Source organism: Artibeus jamaicensis, unplaced genomic scaffold (assembly GCF_021234435.1).
Source record: "Artibeus jamaicensis isolate MK-2021 breed Jamaican fruit bat unplaced genomic scaffold, CSHL_Jam_final scaffold_614, whole genome shotgun sequence".
NCBI classification, from domain to species: domain Eukaryota; kingdom Metazoa; phylum Chordata; class Mammalia; order Chiroptera; family Phyllostomidae; genus Artibeus; species Artibeus jamaicensis.
This window is the reverse complement of record NW_026522050.1, coordinates 6986612-7007427: the sequence shown is the minus strand read 5'-3', so window position 1 is coordinate 7007427 and position 20816 is coordinate 6986612. Positions and strand designations below refer to the sequence as shown.

At 35.6% G+C, this 20816-nt stretch overlaps 1 protein-coding gene and 1 pseudogene across 2 annotated transcripts; one reads left to right on the top strand and one right to left on the bottom strand.

Moving 5' to 3' along the window:
* Window positions 1-200: 200 nt before the first annotated feature.
* LOC128625775 (olfactory receptor 5AL1-like) lies at window positions 201-1363 on the top strand (annotated as a pseudogene).
* Window positions 1364-7254: 5891 nt separating this feature from the next.
* Window positions 7255-12908, bottom strand: LOC119040865 (olfactory receptor 1038). Of its 2 annotated transcripts, XM_053659171.1 has the most exons (2): window positions 12889-12908; window positions 7255-8203 (listed from the first exon to the last, which is right to left on the bottom strand). In XM_053659171.1, exons 1-2 carry the CDS (start codon window positions 12906-12908, stop codon window positions 7255-7257), a joined length of 969 nt encoding a protein of 322 aa, XP_053515146.1. The 2 variants fall into 2 exon arrangements, with proteins under 2 accessions (XP_053515146.1, XP_036989869.1); XM_037133974.2 differs by lacking the exon at window positions 12889-12908 and having other exon boundaries at window positions 7255-8214.
* Window positions 12909-20816: the final 7908 nt, after the last annotated feature.

The window sequence follows — 20816 nt, the reverse complement described above, 5'->3', positions numbered from 1 at the left end:
TAAATAAAATAACTTCTTTCTGTCTTTACAAATCCCCACAGAGTTTCGTGTTTTGAAAATTTTGCCTAGAACAAGCCACTTCATTCTGTGTTCAGAACTAATGTGAAGATTCTCCTTTCAGTGTGATTATGGTGGGTCAGTATCATTTCCTAACATCTGCTTGGTTATTGCCAATGAAGACAAGAACACTAAGAATTTGTGCTCTGGAGGGTTTTAAGATGTAAAAACAAAACTTTTAAATCTATTCTATGGCCACAGGCAACCATTCAGCAGTGTCTGAGTTTATCCTCTCAGGACTCACAGATAATCCAGACCTTCAAATCATTCTTTTTGGCATGTTCCTCATTATCTATTTAGCTAGTGTCATGGGTAGGTAATCTTGGTTTGATTATGCTCATCCAAGTCAGTCCTCAACTTCACACACCCATGTATTTTTTCTCAGCCACCTGGCTTTCTTTGATTTTTCTTTTTTCTTTTTGTCATCACTTCTTTTTTTAATAATTTTATTTAGTTATTTTTCAATTACAGTTTTTTGTCTATTTCTTTCATCCCAACCCCCCCCGCCCCATGCTCCCCATCTCCCTCCCATTTCCACCCCCCTTAGTTCTCATCCCTGTGTCCTTCATATTTGTTCCTCCAAATCCCTCCTTTTTTCCCCCCTTAAATTTTTTTACTTCTGCTGTCACCCAGAACACCTTGGTGAATTTTCTGCATGAAGTTAAAAGAATAACATTTTATGCATGTGCCATCCAGGTGTGCTGCTTCATCACATTTGTAGTTTGTGAACCGTACCTGCTTTCAATCATGGCATATGATCAATATGTTGCCATCTGCAACCCTTTGCTGTAATCAAATCATTGCTAGCACATACATTTATGGATTCACTATGGGTCTTGTACAGATAGTTGAGACATTCCACTTGTCCTTTTGGGACTCCAACATGGTCAACCACTTCTACTGTGATGACATTCTTTTGGTTGCTCTGTCCTGTTCTGACACCCAAGTCAAAGAGCTGCTGTTGTTAATCATTGCTGGATTCATTACCCTTTGCTGTCTTCTGATCGTTACCATTTCTTATGTCTTCATCCTCTTTGCCATCCTGAGGGTCCATTCTGCTGAAGAAAGACAAGGCTTTTTCTACCTGTGCTTCCCATCTGACTTCCATCACAGTATTTTATGGGACAATCATTTTTATATACCTACTGCCCAAGTCAAGCCATTCTCTGAACACAGATAAATTTGCTTCAATGTTTTATGTGGTAGCAACTCCCATGTTAAAACCTTTCACCTATAGCTTGAGAAACCAGGAGGTAAAAAACTCACTGAAAAAATAAAAGAAAACTTGTGTTTAGCTATTAAATAACTGAAAATTATTTGGACAAGGAGGGGTCAGAGGACTTTGAGTTGTGTCTTGTCTACAGTCGCAGTGCTGATAAATAGTAGAGTCAAATTCTTCCTTCAAGGGCTCAGAGTCACTCAAAATATGTCTCACCTACTGTCATTCTCAGTGATTTCCATATAAAAGGGATTTTGTAAATTTGGAGTTGTTGAATTGTAAAAGGAGAGATAGAGAGAGAAAGAAATCTGAATCCTGTCTATCACTTTACCTTCATAACTAAAGAAACAGAGAATGGGAAAATAGTAGCTATATCTGAATATTGTGTCATTTTTGGACACTTCAGCAGTACTGAAATAGATCAACATTGGTATCTTGTATTTCAAGCTTGCTGCATAGACAATCTGGAAGATGTGTCAAAATTTAATGGTAATAATTTTTGGTTCAAACACTCTGGATAATTCTCTGCATTCAGCCTAAAGAATAGCACCAGCAGAACTGCCTTGACATTGAGCATTTAGTGACACTGAGTTTGTATCAATTTAGGTCACTGCAGCCACTCAACACCATAGTAATTCATTAGTTATCCTATGTAAATTGTGGTCAGAAATGTGGATTCTTCATTCTAACAGTGTGGACAACAATTTTAGCTTTTCCAAGTAATAGCTGTTGCCATTGATAAATTACATTTTTGTATCTTGGTTTCCTCATCTTCAAAACACAGTAATATTTCCTTTCTCTCAGACTGATTATAAGATTAGGTAAGATTATGAACATAAAAAGCATTGCACAGTTCCTAGCAAATAGCAAGCATTTCATAAATGTGAACTATTATATTTAATTATTAACGCCATTGTACCAATGATCTCTTTGTTTTGAATACATGTAATGGGGTAACAGCTTTTTAAAAAACAGCTGGCAACATAGTGTTCTAACCCACAGACATAAACACCAGTGTGGTGATGGCCAGAGGAGGGGTGGGTACGGGCTGGGTAAGGTGGACAAAGGAGGGGAAAATGGGGACATCAGTAATCGTGTCAACAGTAAACATTAAGATAAAAATAAAGTGAAAATGGAAACATAAAAGTAAAGAATTATTTTATTGTGATCTCTAAAACAAGTTAATTCCTTTAAATTTCTTTTTGTGTGTATGAACATATTTTAAACTGAAATTTTTGAGTTCCTCCATTACTGCTATTAAAATAAGCATCATTTATTTTCTTGAAAAAAGAAACCACTTTTGTTACCTGTAGTAAAGATTGCATTAGTAAATTATAAATTTTTTTATTTATAAACTTTTCTAAATAAAAATAAAGCTATGATCTATGAAATGTTTTTCTGTGTGTCAGATGCTGGTTAAAGTGCTTTAAATAGGCTGTCTCACTTAAGTTTCATAACACCTTCTAAGATGGGTATTTTATAGAATAAAGAAATTCAGAAACAGTTCCATAGTTTATTAACACATGTTGCTAGTAAATGGAAAAACCAGAGTTCCCTTTTTTCAGTAGCAAAGCTTACATTTTTAGTGACTATCGTAAATTTCCAACTGCAGTAATGCAACATTAAAAAAAATTGAACAGTGACTCACAAATTGTCACACAACACTAGACTCAAATTAAAAATTTCTGGTGTCAAACACGTAATTAGAATGGTATGTGAGCCTGAACATGGCACAATAAACGGGTCCCCCATGTTGCTCACATACCTGGACAAAGAGTAAAGGGAAAAGTCACCATATTTGGGGCAAAGGGCCTTCTGCCTTTATCATCTCATTGCCCATCAGTGATGTGAATTTCAAATGTTTCTCAGAATCTCCCATCTCCTCTCAAAGCCAGATTGTTAGCTGTTCTTATAAAACCTAACCATACTTCACTTTGACACTTCAATGTCAGTGGGTCCTCTTTGCTTATATAACTAACTGCCTTGGTTTAGAACCCAAGAAAAGGACCTGAACAACTTTGGAGCATAATTTTCTCATATAAATTGAGACTTGGATAAATCACCTCAAATGGGCATTAACTTGTGTGATTATTTACATAACAAGATATCAACACTTTATGTTTAATTTAATTACATACATACCAAATTAAGAACTAAGAAAGTCTGAGGAAAAAAGAGGCCTATAAGTATGTACTGACTCATGATTCTTTATAGATTGCACTCTAATTTACTGGATGACATAAATTATGTACAAGAAGTGGGCATCTCTGACCTAATACATGAATGAGAAATAAAATTGAGAGAATAAGAGGGAATTATAAGTAAACATTAAAAAGTATAAATTAAATTTATTAGAATCCTTATATTCTAGATGGATTCTTTAAATTTTATGTTTCTAAAGCAAATGCTTTTTTTAATTTGCTAAAATAATTTTTTTAAATGTATTGTTGTTCAGTTACAGTCGTCCCATCTTTTTCCCCATTGCTCTCCCTTCCCCTTCGCCCTCCATTCCTAGAGTCAATCCTCCCCCATTGTCCACTCCCATGAGTCCTCTATTCATATTCTTTTCCTTGCCCCTTCACTTTTTTTCCCCTGCCATTCCCCTTCCCCCTCCCATCACTGTCAGTTTGTTGTTTATTTCAATGTCTCTGGTTATATTTTGCTTGCTTGTTTGTTTTATTGATTAGATTTCACTTATAGGTGAGATCATATGGTATTTGTCTTTCACTGCCTGGCTTATTTCACTTAGCATAATGCTGTCCAGTTCCATCCATGCTGTCATGAAGGGTAGGAGCTTCTTTCTTTCTGCTGTGTAGTATTCCACTGTATAAATGTGCAACAGTTTTTTTATCCACTCATTTATTGATTGATACTTAGGCTGTTTCCAGCACTTGGCTGTTGCTAATAATGCTGCTTTGAACATTGGGGTGTATATGTTAAATTAAATTAAAGCATATTTTAAAGAAATTTCAATTTTATGCTTTTTACAATTATTCTTTTTTAAGGTAAAATAGGTTAAAGACCACTTACTTTATCTACTTTGTAATCTTAATTTTAACATATTAAACTTGATGTGTGTGACATTTGTTAGTATTGGTAAGAGGACTAAATGAGTTAATAAAGCTACACGTGTAAAATTAGGCCAAACAGAAGTAAATACCAGATAAACCTCAGCTATATCTTTTTTTCTGTAAATGTTAGTACAGAAATTTTGGTATTGTGTGACAGTCTTTCATTTAAATAAAACATTTAAAAACAAGTTATACAGAAAGTGTGCTGTTCTTAGGAGAACAATTAAGTCTTCGCCTAACAAGCTGAAAAGAATAGAAGAAAAACTAAATTAAAGAAAATATTAGAAAGTCTGAAGCTTTAAGTATTACCATGTTTATAGGAAAATGTCTTCAAAATGATCCATGGCAATGGCCATAATGATAATAAAGCTGCTATTACCAATGCTATATTAGTTCTCAATGACTGTGTCTTGGTCCTTACATGTATTTCCACCTAAATGTTTATACACCAGTTTATAAGATAAGAATTTTCCTTATTTTACAAGTAACTGCAGCTTTTTATGCCACCCAACTGGGGGAGCAAGCATCAACTTTGGGGCCAAACTTTTTGAAATTGATCACGTTCTTCGCTAATCTTGGACACCACCAATGATGGATTATTATTTTTTTAAACAGCTTCTTATTTCTATGTCCAGATACAAAAATATTATGGAGACTGCAGAAGGAAAAGTGAAAATACAAACATTTTCTATTAATAGACCTGGAGACAATGGGAAGAGTGTAGATTTTGATACTTTGAGGGACTGGAATTTCAGGGATGAGCCCTGCTACCTGGACCAATGGCCGGTGTACAGTTATACAGGTTGCAGAGAAAATATATGCATCTGCCCAGTAAGAAGCTGAATAACATGTCTATCAAGTACACTAGAATGCCTTGATTCCTGAGAAAAACCAGGTATACCTTAAGAAGTGATTGCTGATAGTAAGGAATTAAAATTGTGAAAAGATGTGAAACTTGAATTCAATTAGTCTGTTGCTGTTGTTAATCATTTTATGAAGCAGAGAGGCACATAGAAATGCCAGAAGAGCTGTGTGTATTTCTCAGGTGAGGCACCAAGATTATTCAGGTGTGAATTTACCCGTAAAAAGATAGACTGTCTATGATGTTCTCATGTGTCTTGTATGTGACATGTGAGAAAAGGTATGTATATCTGTTCATATAAGTATACATTCAGTAGACAAAGTGTGGTGAATATAAACATCATGTTTCTCTGTCAAACTTCTCTAAAAACCTGAGAATTCATTCAATTCACAAAGTTCTAAAATTACCTGCTAGCAGAATATCTGAATTTTTACAAATTAAGTGCAAGAACACAAAATAATTACCCACTATTGCAAACCTCAAACTGTCCTTGTCACAACTGCAACTTACCACAGTTTCTTTCTAAAACAGTAAAATAACAAAATAATATTAACTCCTTAATTCATTTTTATTGAAATGTCAAATAAAAGCATATCAAATTATCAATTTTTTATAAATTCATGTCATGATCCTGAAAGAGTGATTGAATAAATAACAGGTACCTAAGCTTATTTCTATTTTAACAAATTTGCAAATACACTGAATTTATTTATTTAAAAATAATTCATTACAAATCATGTTCTTCAAATTACATTTAAAAATCAGATAATGACTATTAAAATCTAGATAATCTATGTTATAATACCCCTATGTTATTAACACCTACAGTGTTAGGAAAACAAAATTCAGAAAGCCTTGAATTTACATTTAGAATTTTCATATAAGTAGTTAGGTGACCTTAGTTGATTTAAAAATAATTGAGGCCCAGAGGTGAAACTTCACACACTTCTGTGTTTTTAAAAAAAATTTACTAAGACTCCTTGATTAAGTGCCTGGTAGATAATAGAATCCTAACCAAGGCTGAACTTACTTAAAGACCGATGACTAATGAATTAAACTTTAATTACATAATAGCACATATTTATATAACAGACATTTACTTAGCACTTATTATCATAAAATATTTTTCTAAGCATTTCATAAATATTAACTTGCTTAATCTTCAAAAGAAACTAATGAGTCAGATCCTCCTGTTATTGAATGCCGGTTCTGCTGCCTGCCTCAATAAAAGCCAAACTTCTGAGACAGGTGCTGGTAAAGAAGAAAGATTTATTCAAGTGCCGGCAACCTGAGAAGATTGGGGACTGTCGTGCCAAAGCCCATTTCAACATCTCTGTGCAGGCAGAGGTTTTTATAAAAAGGGAGAGGGGAACAGAACAAAGGGAATAAAGGGTAGAGGGTTGAAAAGTTCTCCATGTGCAAACAAGCACAGCCCATTCCAGTAAGGACCTCAAAACTGGTCAAACAATGGTCTGGTTGTGTCATCCTGGTTTTATAGTTGTACATCAGCAAACCTCCCAGAGTTGAGATGAATGAAAGTTGGAATCTGTATCTTCTGAAGTTTGTTCCTAGAATTCTTACAAACATGCTGCTTATCTGCAAGTGGGATGGGTTACAATTCCCCACTGTAACACTTTTATTTTCTAAAACTGGAGAAAGAGTCACAGAGTTCAGGCCGATTGTCCAAGGTTGCACAGCGAATAAAGGAAGGAGATGGAATTCAAACTCAGGCAGTCTTGGTCCCAGAGTCCTGAGTTCTAACAAAAAGATGTTAGTGATCTACCGCTGCCTTTGTTTGAGATCCACGAGTGTGTGTTTATGAGTGTTCCTGTGCTTGAACATAATCTTAGTGGTCTCTAAAGGCTGAACAAGTGTCTGAATCATACTGAGTTTCCAGGATTGGCCTAGGTCTTTGTAGAAAATGTCAAGGTCTGTCAAAGTAACGGTCACATTTTTAGTTTTATACTGAAAGAAATACATGAAATGTCAGCAAAAGAAAGCCTAATATCGTTCCTTTTTTACATTTAATAAAGCATCTATTGTTATCATTTTCTTAATTTTAATATTCTGAGGGTTTCACATCCTTTATTCAAGACTTTCTTGGAGGCACCTTTCACCTCTTTGTTTCTGAGACTATAGATGAGGGGGTTCAACATGGGGATCACCACCGTGTAAAATACAGATGCCATTTTGTCTGTGTCCAGGGAGTGGTTGGATTTTGGCTGCAGGTACATAAAGATCAAGGTGCCGTAGAAAAGAGTAACAGCCACCATATGGGAGCCACAGGTAGAAATGGCCTTGCGTCGCCCTTGGGTGGAGCGCATCCTTATAATGGAGGTGATGATAAAGGTATAGGAGATGAGGACAATGGAAGAGGAACAGATCATATCAAAGCCAGCAAAGGCAAAGATCAGAATCTCCTTCATGTGTGTGTCTGAGCAGGACAGAGCCAAGAGGGGGATGTCATCACAGTAAAAATGATTAATGACATTGGGGCCACAGTAAGTTAGACGGAATGTGATAATGGTATGGAACAGGGCAACCAGAAAGCTGTATATGTATGGAACTGCCACCAGCTGAACACAGACCCGTTTTGACATCACTGTTGAATAATGTAGGGGACTACAGATGGCCACGTAGCGATCATAGGCCATAGAAGCTAGAAGGAAACACTCCGTGATCATGAAGGTGAGAAAACAACCCAGCTGAACGGCACAGGCATGGAAAGAAATGGTGTTGTATTCCACAACAAAATTCACCATCATCTTCGGCGTGATAGCAGAAGAGTAACAAAAGTCAACAAAGGCCAAGTGACTGAGGAAATAATACATAGGTGTGTGGAGCCGAGAATCAGTTTGGATTAAGGTTATCAATCCAAGGTTACCCAGCACTGTGACCAGATAGATGACTAAAAACACCACAAAACACGGGGCCTGAAGCTCTGGCCGGTCTGTAATTCCCTTGAGAATAAATTCAGTGACATAAGTGATATTAATTTCCATCATTTATTCTGGCAAATTTTGTTGCAAGCTGAAGAATAAAAATGACACTTGTTACAGATCCTGCCAGCTTTGGGGAAAGGTGATCACTCATGTCTTCTCACCTTAAACCATGTCTTCCTGTATCAAAAACACACCTTAGCTCTCTAATGACAGGGGAGACTGGCCCAAAGAGTCTTTTACTTCAAAATAGTCTTCTTAACACTTATTTTGCTTTGTGATTTTAAAAGATAAGGAAGGATGTTGGTTAAAAGTTGAATACTATCTGAAAAAAATCTCATGAGGCAACTAACACTAATATTTCAGTGGTTTTGTTGAAACTATATTTATGCATATATAAATATGGCAGCACAAAAAATGTGCAATTCATAAATGAAACTACATTATTTCTTTGCATTTAAATTTTGTGCATCTTCCCACAGCTTTAAAATATACCAAAATAATCTATTATGACTTACCCATTTTCCTATATCTCATTCCCAGTTATATAGATTAAGTACTTTATGCTCTGCAAGCTAAAACAATTAGCTTGTTACAAATATGTGAAAACATTCCATTTTATTTACATAGGAATTCAAGATACTTATGATTTCTGTTCAATTCAAAATCTACAGTTTGAAATTTGTTGCCCAATGAGTTAATCAAGTAGTTTATCAGGTTGCTAATTATTTTAAATCACATGTAGATAAACATCTTTCTCCATAAATATGTCCATTTCTTTCAAGGGCTTAAAATATCCAAAGCACTTACCCTAGTAGATTTCACTTTTTAGTAAACACATCCTAAGAAAATATTGAGTTGTGAGCACAATTGTATGGAAACATAAATATGTAGGTGAAGTTCTTGATGTGTGCTTCAAAGTAATTGTAATTACTTGCTTTTCTGCCAGCCCTGGAAAACAGGATTAGTCTCATTAAGCCTCTGTGAATTTTATTTTGGCTCCTGGCTTTATTTTCCACAGAAGAGATCCACAAAATCTGAACAGAGAAAAGGTTTGAGAGATCATCATGTCTAATTCCTCCACATTTCATATTTTATTTACAGTTATTATTATTTCTGTTGCAATCGAATGCAAGCACTCAGTCACAGGGAAGAAGAAAATGGTCATTGGGAAACCTCCTTTCTCCTATTCTCTACTTTATTAGTTAAGGTGTTTCCTGATTTACTCACAGTCTAGCATTACTCAGGACCTGCCCTGTACTTTATTGGGGTGTGCATGGCTCCTCCAAGCCAAGCAACCTGCATTCCAGAGTTCACCAAGCAGGGCTTTATTTACACCAGAGCTTACCAATAGCCTGCAGAGGCTCATGGTCTGCTACCAGCGTACTGCAGGTGTGCAGACATGGTGACTTCTTCATCCCACAGTTGCACCCTCTGTGCATCCCTCAACAAATGCAAATGACACAGCAATACCGAAAAAAGGTTGTGAAGTCAAATCAAAGTCTGATTTGACTTTGATCACCTTAGATCCCTGCTTGAGGCCACACATTTTTTTTTCTGAGAAGCAATGTTAGAGAAAGAAAATATCAATAGACTTATATTTTATTTCAAGACTCAAAAATTGCAGTAAGTAGCCATTCTTTTTCTAAAAGAAAAACATTTTATCTTATGCTTGGGGTTTTCCAAAGGCCAAGGATATTTAAAACCACTGTTTCTGACACTTAAGTGTAGAGCTACTCATATATCCTTTTCTGTACCAACCTTTCCCCTAATATTTTTAGCAGCCATTAATGGTTTTTGCCTGAATCAATTATTGCAATGGACATTGGAAGTAATATTTGCATTCTTCTCATATTGGACCAAGGCATTTTATCTGAGTGAAATAACAAAAAAAGTAAATATAGAGCCATTCCTGGTAACTCACCCTGGAAAGAAAATTTTAGACAGGAAATATTACCAAACCTTGTATTTTTCCTTCCTAGCCATATAGTAACTCTCTTTTGTGGATACCACTGCAGGAGGAAGGGTAATTCTAAGAGGTTATCTGACTAAGTATGAGGACCTTTAAGAGGTTTGTGTATGTGTATGCTTGTAAGAGACAGGGAATTGGAGGTACTTTACAAAGTACTACAAAGCAGAGAGTATGAGAATGAAAAATGGGATTACAATAATAGAGATATTATCTCTAAAAGCAGACTGATCCCATTTAATACCACAGCTCATCAAAGAGAGAGGTTTCTAATGGGAAACTAGGGTAGAGTGGAGGTGTGGAAATCCACTCCGTAGACAAACAGCCTACAAACTCCATAGACTCACCTGCTTAGCCACGATCCTGGCTTCCTGTGAGCTCATTCTGTAGTTGTTTGGGTGATTTATTAGTTCCTAGTTTCCTTGGGATCTAAATATGAACCTCTAGAGATAACTAAATGCTGTAATATTTTCTTTCCTGTTTTTCTCAAAGTGTGATGAGCTAGACAAATTATAATGAGATTTTTAATCATTTAATGATCTGTATTTATGGAAGAACCATACTTCAAGTATACCAGGTATACCAGGCTATTCCTGTGAAGGCAAACTAGGCTATACTACTGAAAACAACATAAAAAGGCCACAAACCTTTATTCATTTAAATAAGAACTCAAGATTTGTGAAAGGATACGATTCACACTTCGATCCTGAGTAACTTACTAAGGAGACCTTGAACAATATTGACACTCTTTTTTTATGCCTTAATTTCCTCAACTGTAAAATCAATGGAAATGTGCATCTTTTATGTTTTTTATGAATATCAAATAAATTCATATATGTGAAGGGCTCTATAAATTCTATGGTATTTAGTAAACGTTCAAAAGATAATTGCTTTAAAAAGTAAGAGCAATCAGACACACTCTGTCTTGATGAATCTATACGAAAAGGGTATCATGTTTTTATTCATGGTAAAGTCCAGTTTCTCATTAAATTTCAAACCATTTTAAAATCTGAAGAGCACTATGCCAAGTGAAATAAGCCAGGCAGTGAAAGACAAATACCATATGATCTCACCTATAAGTGGAACCTAATGAACAGAACAAACAAACAAGCAAAATATAAACAAAGATGTTGAAATAAAGAACCAATTGATAGTAACCAGAGGGGCAGAGGAAGAGGGATAATGGGGGACAGAAAGAGAAAGGTCATGAAGAAACATGTATAAAGGACCCTTGGACAGAGCCGAAGGGAGAAAGTATTGAGGGTGGGGTAGGGGAAAGTCAAGGAGAGGCATGGAAATAACTGTACTTGAACAACAACAAAAAAAAGAAAAATAAATACAATCTAATGTATATCATATATACCAGATATATGTGTGTTGAACAAAATTCATGGCAGTTGCCAAAATTCTTTAAAAAGTTGTTTACAGCTTCCAATTTTTCACAATCCTTTGATCTTTCCCATCCAGTGTTTTTCTCCACCACTGAAGCCAGTTCCCTACAGTTTGCCTATAACGTCATTGATAAATACAATAAACATTTTTAAAAATTTACATTCCTCTGAAATTTGAAAGTGTACATTGTCCCATTTCTCATCATTTGTGATGCCACACTTTCTTGTTTTTAATGGTGACAAGAATATTAACATGAGATTTACCCTCTTAACAAATTTGTAAGTACACAATATTGTTAACGATACAAAACATTTTGTAGGACAGGTCTCTAGAACTTCTTCATCTTATATAACTGACCGTTTTTATCCATTGAACAACTCTCTCCTTCTTTTCCCCCAGTCTCTGGAGTTTGACAATTTTCAATACTTCATGTAAATGGAATAGTGCAGTATTTATCCAATGGTAACTGGTTTATTTTATTTAGCATAATATCCTTAAAGTTAGTCCATGTTGTCACATGTGGCATAATTCCCCCTTTTTAAAGCTGAATGATATTTTATTGTAGGTACATAACACAGTGTCTTCATCCATCACCTGTCAATGGATATCTAAGTTGTTTCCATGCCATGGCTATTGTGAACAACCATGCAATGGGCATGGAATGAAGATATCTTTTCCAGAAGCTGATTTTAATTGTTTTGGATACATATTCAGAAGTGGATAGTGGAAAGAACTGATACGCTGGTTCTATTTATACTATTTTGAGGAACCTCCATACCGTTTTCCATAGGGGGCTATGCCAATTTATACTTCCATGAACGGTATGCATGGATTTCAACTTTTCCACATCCTCACCAACATTTAGCATTTTTAAATAATAGCCATACTAACTGCTGTGAGGTGATTTCTTATTGTGGCTTTAATTTGCATTTCTCCCATGATTAGTGATGTTGACCATATTTTCATATACCTGTTTGCCATTTTCAGTCTTCTTTGGAGAAATATCTATTCAAATCCTTAAGTGGATTACATGGGTTCTTTTGCTGTTGAGTTGTACAAGCTCCTTATATATTTTGGACATTAACCACTTATCAGATATGTGACTATATTAAAAACATATTCTTCAGAGCCCTGGCTGGTGTAGCTCAGTGGATTGAGCAGAGGACTGCGAACCAGAGGATCGCGGTTCGATTCTCAGTCAGGGCACATGCCCGGGTTGCAGGCCAGCTCCCTGCAGGCCAGTTCCCAGCAGGGGATGCACTAGAAGCAACTATACACTGATGTTTCTCTCTCTCTCTCCTTCCCCTCTAAAGATAAATAAATAAAATCTTTAAAAAAAGATTCAGTTTATATATACATACATATATATATATATATGTGTGTGTGTGTGTTCTTCCATTCCATAGGTTGCCTTTCACTCTGTTTAATTGTGTCTTTTGCAAGCAGAAGCTTTTTAGTTTAATGGAGTCCTGTGTATCTACTTTTGTTTCTGCTCCTTCTGTTTGTAGTGTCATATCTAAGAAGTCACTGCCACGCCCAAAGCCATGATATTTCTCTGTATTATTTTCTAGGAGTTTTGCAGCTCCAAGTCTTACATTGAAGTCTCTAATTCACTTTGAGTTGCTTGCTGTATGATGTTAGATAAGGATCCAATTTCATTCTTTTGCGTGTGGATATACAGTTTCCCCAGCACCATTTGTTAAAAAGACTGTTCCTTTCTCATTATTTATCTAGGTATTCTTGTCAAAAGTCAGTTTTATGGGTTTATTTCTGGTTGCTCTATTCTGTATTATTGATCTATATGTCTGTTTTTATGCCATTACCATTCTGTTTTAATTGTTGAATCTTTGTAATATATTTTGAAATCAAGAACTTTGATGCCTTCAGCTTTTTTCTTGTTTCTCAAGACTCTTTAGCCATTCAGGGTCTTTTGTGGTTCCATATAAATTTTAGGATTATATAAAATGCCATTAGGATTTTAGTAGAGATGACACTTTTGTTGTTTTTCTCTTATCACACTCATTTCACTGTTTGACTGTACTTTTCTGCTATTATTTCTTCTAGTTCCTCCTGTCTTTCAGAATCCTTTTTTATGCCACATCAATTATTAATGAATTTCATATTTATTTTTCTATCTTAGATATCTCCTTTCAGTTTTAGTTTTATATCCAAATGTCTAGATATAGGTTTCAGTTGGATGTCTTGAAGCACCTCAAGTTCTACATGCCAACACCCACATCTTCAAATCTGATTTTCATCCTGTGTGCTTTATCTTGGTGAATGCTACTATGCAGATCAAATAATAATATTCATCTTTTAACTTTTTTATTTCTTTCCAAATTTTGTGTCTATTTTACTTTTTAGATATTATCATTTTTCTGGGTTTTTTTAATCTCTACTACCACTCTCCAATCTCAGTATCATTTCTTGTATTGAGATTTATCAGATATGATTTAAGGCAAATTATTTAAATTCTGTGAGCATCTCTTGTGTAAAAAGCAGCATTTTGCATATGACACAACATTTTGTAAGGAATAGTGATATAATGTACATAGACCCTTTTAGTACCTTGCTTGGCACATAGTAATTGCTAAATAAATTCTAGTCAGTGCTTTTATTATTGTTTATATTATCATTCTACTCATAATTGTTAGAATATTATCAATTTGCAATTTTCAAAGTGATTTAATATCCATCATAGATTTATTCATCAAAATTTCCCTGGGCTGTAAGTAGCATTTGCACTTTTCAGTTGAGGTTCAGAGTTTATGACTTTCCCAAGAGGACATGGGTAGATGGTAGAAGAGCCGGAGCACAAATGTAGATCTGGCTTCAAATCCTCTTCTCTTCCCACGACACTGTCTTCTCTCCCAAAGGAAGACGCTTCAAGGCAGAGGACATGGCCATCCCTGAGGAATCAGATAATTAACTCCATATACTCAGGGCAGATGCATATTCATTAATTTTAAAATAAAACTTTTTGTTTGTTGAGATTGGTTTCAGTTAATATGTCCCCATGAAAAAACTGAGAAGCATCGTTTTAATAAGGCCCCTTGAAACTGATTAGCAAGTAAGTAAACTCACTTTCAGCAATTGCAGTGGGGAATTTTGTTTGCAGTAAAGAGTATTGTAATAAGACCCAGAGAGACAGTTTCATCATCCACACTTAGGCAAACTCTGACTTCAGTTTCTCTTCACTTAATGATCTGCATTTTATTTAATTAAAATCATCACATGAAGAATGGTAGCTACTGGAAATGACACTTTTCTCAATCTTCCCAGACACTTGAAACTTTTGCATCCTGACTAGAAGTGGAAACACTGACCTAATTGCTTCCATATTACATAGTATTGCCAGGCAGTGGGCACTGGGGAACTTCTACATTCTGTGATGAGATAACTGCATGTAAACCAGTCCCAAACAATTTAGGAATATAATTACTGATTAATTTTTTTCAAATATTGTGTCCAACTACTGCTACTTTGTTCACAATTAAGGTTTTTAACATATGCTATAACCCAGAAGGCCTGGCAAGAATGTTAATGCCACCTAGGATATCTAAGGATGCCAGTGGAAGTTTAATTCTTCCCTCACTAAAGACATACAAAAGTCAGCTAGGTCAAGCCCTATTCAAATGTAAATAGAATTGAAATATCACATGTCTGGCACACATTCTAGCAATAAAAGATAACATGTGCCATATGAGCCCAGTTTGGGTGGAGGGGATGCCTTGCTGTTTGCAATAATGAGGCAAAGAATTGGTTTCAGCAAACCTCCAGAAGACAGGCTATGAAGTGAACTATGATAAAATGCTTATGACTGCGGTTTGATCACTTTCCAGAAATACAATAAGACACAAGAATCTCATCACAATAGAAATGGTATATTAAAAGATATCAGATCAAGTCACGCCATGAAAAACATACACAGCAAAGTTGCTTGGAAAAAATCAAATTTGTTATTTAAATGTGCCAAGAAAATAATTGCATATGTGTGTGTATTTAAATAAACCTAAAGAAATACAAAGGAAAGCATATGCAGAGGATTGACTGTTCATGCATCGACGTAGGAATTAAGTATCAAAAATTTAGTAAAGAGGGACGGCTGGGAGGATGGGCTGGGATGGGGATAAAAAGCAGAAAACTGTACTTGAACAATTAAAATAAAATTTTAGAAAAAGAAAAAAAAAGCTTCTGTAAATTAAGTCAAGAATTCAAAATAAAAGTAAAAACCACTAAACAGAAGCTTCTTTTCAGCTACTTTATCTGGGGCTCCTGACACTAACTGGGGATTCAGTGCATCATAGTTAAATAGTAAATGCTTTTCACAGGAAATTTTTGTCAATTTGACTCCCAACAGTGCCAAGTTCATTGTTTTAAACTGGTTTCTTCTTTTTTATATATTTATTTAATCAATAGTAAAATATAAATTTTATTTTTATGTATATATAGTATATATGTATATACATATATATTATACATGTCTATATTATATGCATATAATGAATTTATGTATATATTTATCACTAGTAAAATATAAAGTTTACTAATAATATTCATTTTACTAATGATTAAATAAATATACATAAAAGAGAAAACACCATTTTTAACAATGAGCTTGGATCACATGGAGGGTTAACAACAGGGGAATGGGAATAGGAGAAGGGGGGAGAAGGTACAGAAAATAAGTAGCATAGATGGTAAGTAGAAAATAGACAGGGGGAGGGCAAGAATAGTATGGGAAATATAGAATCTAAAGAACTTGAGACACGTGGTCATAAACCAAAGGGGGGGAATGGTGGGGGAGGGGTGTGCAGGGTAGAGGGGAATGAAGGGGGAAATAGAACAACTATAATGGCACAATTAATAAAATATATATTTAAAAATTTTTAAAAAGAATGAGCTTGGCAAAATGAAATATAGATAACAATTAAAGTTAGTGCAGAAAGCCCATGCACATCCAGCCCTGCTGGAAGTTAATTTGCCAAAAGCTTGTTGAAAGATTTGTTTCCTGGAGAATGAGTGACTGACTGAGTCCCCAGTCTGTCAGGACCATCAATCGATAAAACCACTATAAAGAGACTAAAACCCCTGTCCACCCAATAGAAAACAGACACGACAAACTACACAAGTAAAATATATGTGTAAATGATATGCGAGGGGCAAGGGAAGGGTGATAATAGTAATTCATGCTTTGTAACACTTACGATAGATGGGACAAGATTCCAGATCTTTACACTCTTTAACTCATCTAAACCTCAAAACAGCACCTGAGGCAGTTACTACATTGTTTTAAAGATGACGGCAACAAGACACAGGATGTTATGTGACCAAGTCCTACAACAGCACATAATGGCAGAGCCAGAACTTGCACCCAGATAATCTTCACCTCTGAAGAAGGGCCCAGGAGTGAAGGCCTGAGATATCAAAAATATTTTTTCAGATAGAGGGAACAGATAGAAATATCTAAGGCTGGAGTGCCTGGGAGTACTAGATGTTAGTGTGGAGAGAAGGATGCAAATAGGGATTTAGCAATTAAGATCGCTGAGGTCAGAAAGCCTACCAATTGCCAAATGCTTCTGGATCTTGTGGGCCCTAGAAAGAATTATGGAGTTTACTTGGGGTGAAATGTGCAACCATTGCAAGACTCTGTACCAGGGAGTGAGATAACTTAACAGTCTAATTTATTGTTTAAAATAATTACTCTTTTAAAAATCAACTGGAGAGGGCAAGGATGGATACAGCAAATTTACTTGAAGGGAAGGTAGAAACAGTACATCAAATGATGACATCGGAATCCCTCCAATTCAGATCACAGGGAAAGAGAAGGGATAAGTTTAAACAAATGGTGACAATATATTAGAGGTGGTTTTTTTATTTAAATCTCCTGCCATTTATTTTTGGTTTTCTCTGTTTTCATTATACAAATTGTATTGCACACACATCACCAAGGACTAGTGATTTCATGGTGAGATCATTCTAGTTCAAATATGAGCTAACTTTACCTTTGACTTTATGGGCTGATATTTTCCTGTTTGGAACTTTCTAATCACAAGGGCAATAATCTTGGGGCAGTCACGTCTGGGGAGCCTTAGGCACTAACACTGCAGGGAATAGGGACTCAGTATATCAAGGCCTGTGTCACACATTCACATACACTCCCTACCCCAGAGAGTCACTGGGGAGGAGACCCCTGTGAAAAGTCAGGGGAAGATTTCTCCCACAACCAGGTAGGTTGACAGGTACAGCTAGTCATCTTCACAGCCCCCTTGCCTCAAGTCACCCACAACTTTTTCCTCTAAAAAGAAAGCAGATGACCCTGTCTTACTCTGCTCTAACTAGTAAAGCCAACATCTATCCACAAGAATGAAATAACCTTAACTCTCCCAAAATGTTTCCCTCACTGGCCCCCTGAGACTTAAGCACTTTTTTGTGAAAGAAAAAAGCATTTTTTAACTGTTAATAAAACTTCAGAAGCCAATTCCTGTGGAAGAAGAGCATTTGTGTGTGTGAGAGTTGTCTTTTGGGTGAAAACTTGGGTGGTTTTTAAAAAAATGTGTACCAAACACATTCACATGTGAAAATAATCTGTAAAAATGAAAGCTAGTCTTTTCAAAATTTGAAATTGATGGGGATGTATAGGTTTTCATGTTTTTCCTTTTATTATGGATGTAGAAGGAAGGAAAATAAACTGGTTATAGTAGGTGTGCAAAGAAAAAAACTTCAATGCTAAAACTTCATTAATTGTTTATAAAACATCAAAAGTGATGTTTATCATGAAAGACTGCAAGTAGGACCAGAGTCAACAGGTTCCTATGTCTGGAAGTGGAAAAATGCTGGCCAGGCCAGTGCTTCCTCAGTTCCTCTTTTACTCTACACCCAGACAGTGAGCTGTGGTTGCAATAGCTGTGTTAAGATGCCAGTTCAGAAAGACAAGTCAGTTCAACAATTTCATCCAAACACTCCTCCCACAAAGTGGGCTTTAGCTGCACCAACGAGAAAGTAAATGGATAAGAGAGAAAGTCATTTTATGTCATATTTTATGTGTATGCATGTATGTGTGTATTCATATATATACATATGTACATATACATATATAAATATATAGATGTGTTTTGTTTTGGGAGAACACACTATGTATAAATTATACTAGTAAATTGAGTCAATAGAAGAAAAAGAGAATTTCTCAGCACTTTCACCAAACTGTTAAGAAAAGTTCCTTTTGGACAATTTTTTTTTTTAGTTATTTTTCAAGTACAGTTTTTTGTCTATTTCTCCCATCCCAGCCTCCCCCCCTTGCTCCCCACCTCCCTCCCATTTCCACCCCCCTTAGTTCTCGTCCCTGTGTCCTTCCTATTTGTTCCTCCAATTCCCTCCCCCTTTTTCCCCTTAACTTCCCTTCCTTCTCCCCTCTTGTCACTGTCCCCTTGTTCTCTATTTCAGTGTCTTTGGTTTTTTTTTTTCTGCTTGCTTGTTTGTTTTGTTGTTTAGCTTCCTGTTAAAGGTGAGATCATATGGTATTTTGGACAATATGTTTGGGAAGAGACACTATTTACACACTTTCTATTTACACACTTTATTTATTTATTCATTCATTCAAATTTGATATGGTGACAATTTCTTATTTTATTTTAATTCCAAAACTAAAGTTAGCTTTCTCAGTCATACAGATGGAAAAAGGCTTATAATTCCCAATAAACACACCATGCGGGTGGTTATAATCATAGATGAGTTACATGCAGAAAAACAAGCTGCATTAATTCTGCTGTGGATGTGGAGATGGGAGGACATGGAAGGTTGGGGATGTGAGGACACTTCATGAATATGGTGGCAATTTGAGTGTGGGCCTGCGAACCAGACAATCGCGGTTCAATTCCCAGTCAGGGCACATTCGTGGGTTGCAGGCCAGTTCCTAGCGGGGGCCAGTTCCCAGCAGGGGATGCACCAGAAGCAACCATACATTGATGTTTCTCTCCCTCTCTCCTTCCCTTCCCCTCTAAAGATTAATAAATAAAATCTTTAAAAAATATATGGTGGCAATTGGAGGAAGACACTGCTCTGTATTTTCTATGAATATAGACTGAATAAGGGGAAGTGACTTTTAGCAACCTGAAGAAAATTGCCCACAGTCTGGCTCTGTCTTATTTCCCTTCCTCCTCATATAGTCATACAGATTGCTGACTGACTGAGAGCTTGAACCCCTGAGCACGGACCACGAGGTGATACTGATATAGTCACAATTGTAGAGACAAAGGGGATCACGTTATCAATGATAACATTCCAGACAGGAAAAAACTGGAGTACTACTTCCTGAAATTATTCTTTCTTCTATCCGAGTTGACCACCTTTTAAAAGTAGAAATTTTTGCCATTTCACTGAAACTTTAGCAAGAATTATAAAAATAATTTCTAACTATAAATGTAGGAAGTAGTTAAAATAGAACACTATAGAACACTTTAACTTAGAGAACATTTAAATATATATATATATATTAGCTCTGTTCACAAGTTTTTTTGATTTTTAGAAAACAGTATCTACAAATGATTAGATATATTATTCAAAATTTGTCTGACCAATAAATAGAAAAAGGCCCTTTTTGTTTTCTCTGCATTGAATATTCTGATTAACTTTCCATTTAAAATGATATATAATTGTTAAAATAGAAAAAATTCTATTCAAACAGATAAAAAGAGTACATTACAGTTTTGTTCCACCAAGATGAAAATAAAGGGGCAGAATTTTTTTTAAAGTTATTTCCTGCCCTGGCTTGTGTAGCTCAGTGGATTGAGTGTGGGACTGCAAACCAGAGCAACTGGTCTGATTCCCAGTCAGGGCACATGCCTGGGTTGCGGGCCAGTTCCCAGCAGGGGACGCACAAGAGGCAACCATACATTGATATTTCTCTCCCTCTTTTCTTCCCTTCCCCTCTAAAGATAAATAAATAAAATCTTTTTAAAAAAGTTATTTCCTCATCCAGTATAATTTAAATAACCTAAATCTAAAATATTAAGACATTTACAAACACATAAAGTTTTTTTTTTGTTTTTTTAATCTTTACTTATAAAGTCTTCAACTGATTTATTTTCTACTGTCTCTCAATTTTTGGCCTCATAAAATTATACACAGAGAGAGATGATAATTTGAAATGAGATGTATTTGGTTGTTCTGATTGATATTCTACTTCAGTGAACAATAACTTCTGAAGCTAAAGCACGCTAGAGTTGGTGTCGGATGACATTTCCTCAGTCCCAGTGACTTTTTTCTGGTTCCATCTTGTCTTTTTTCACCAGTTGAGACCCTGGAATAA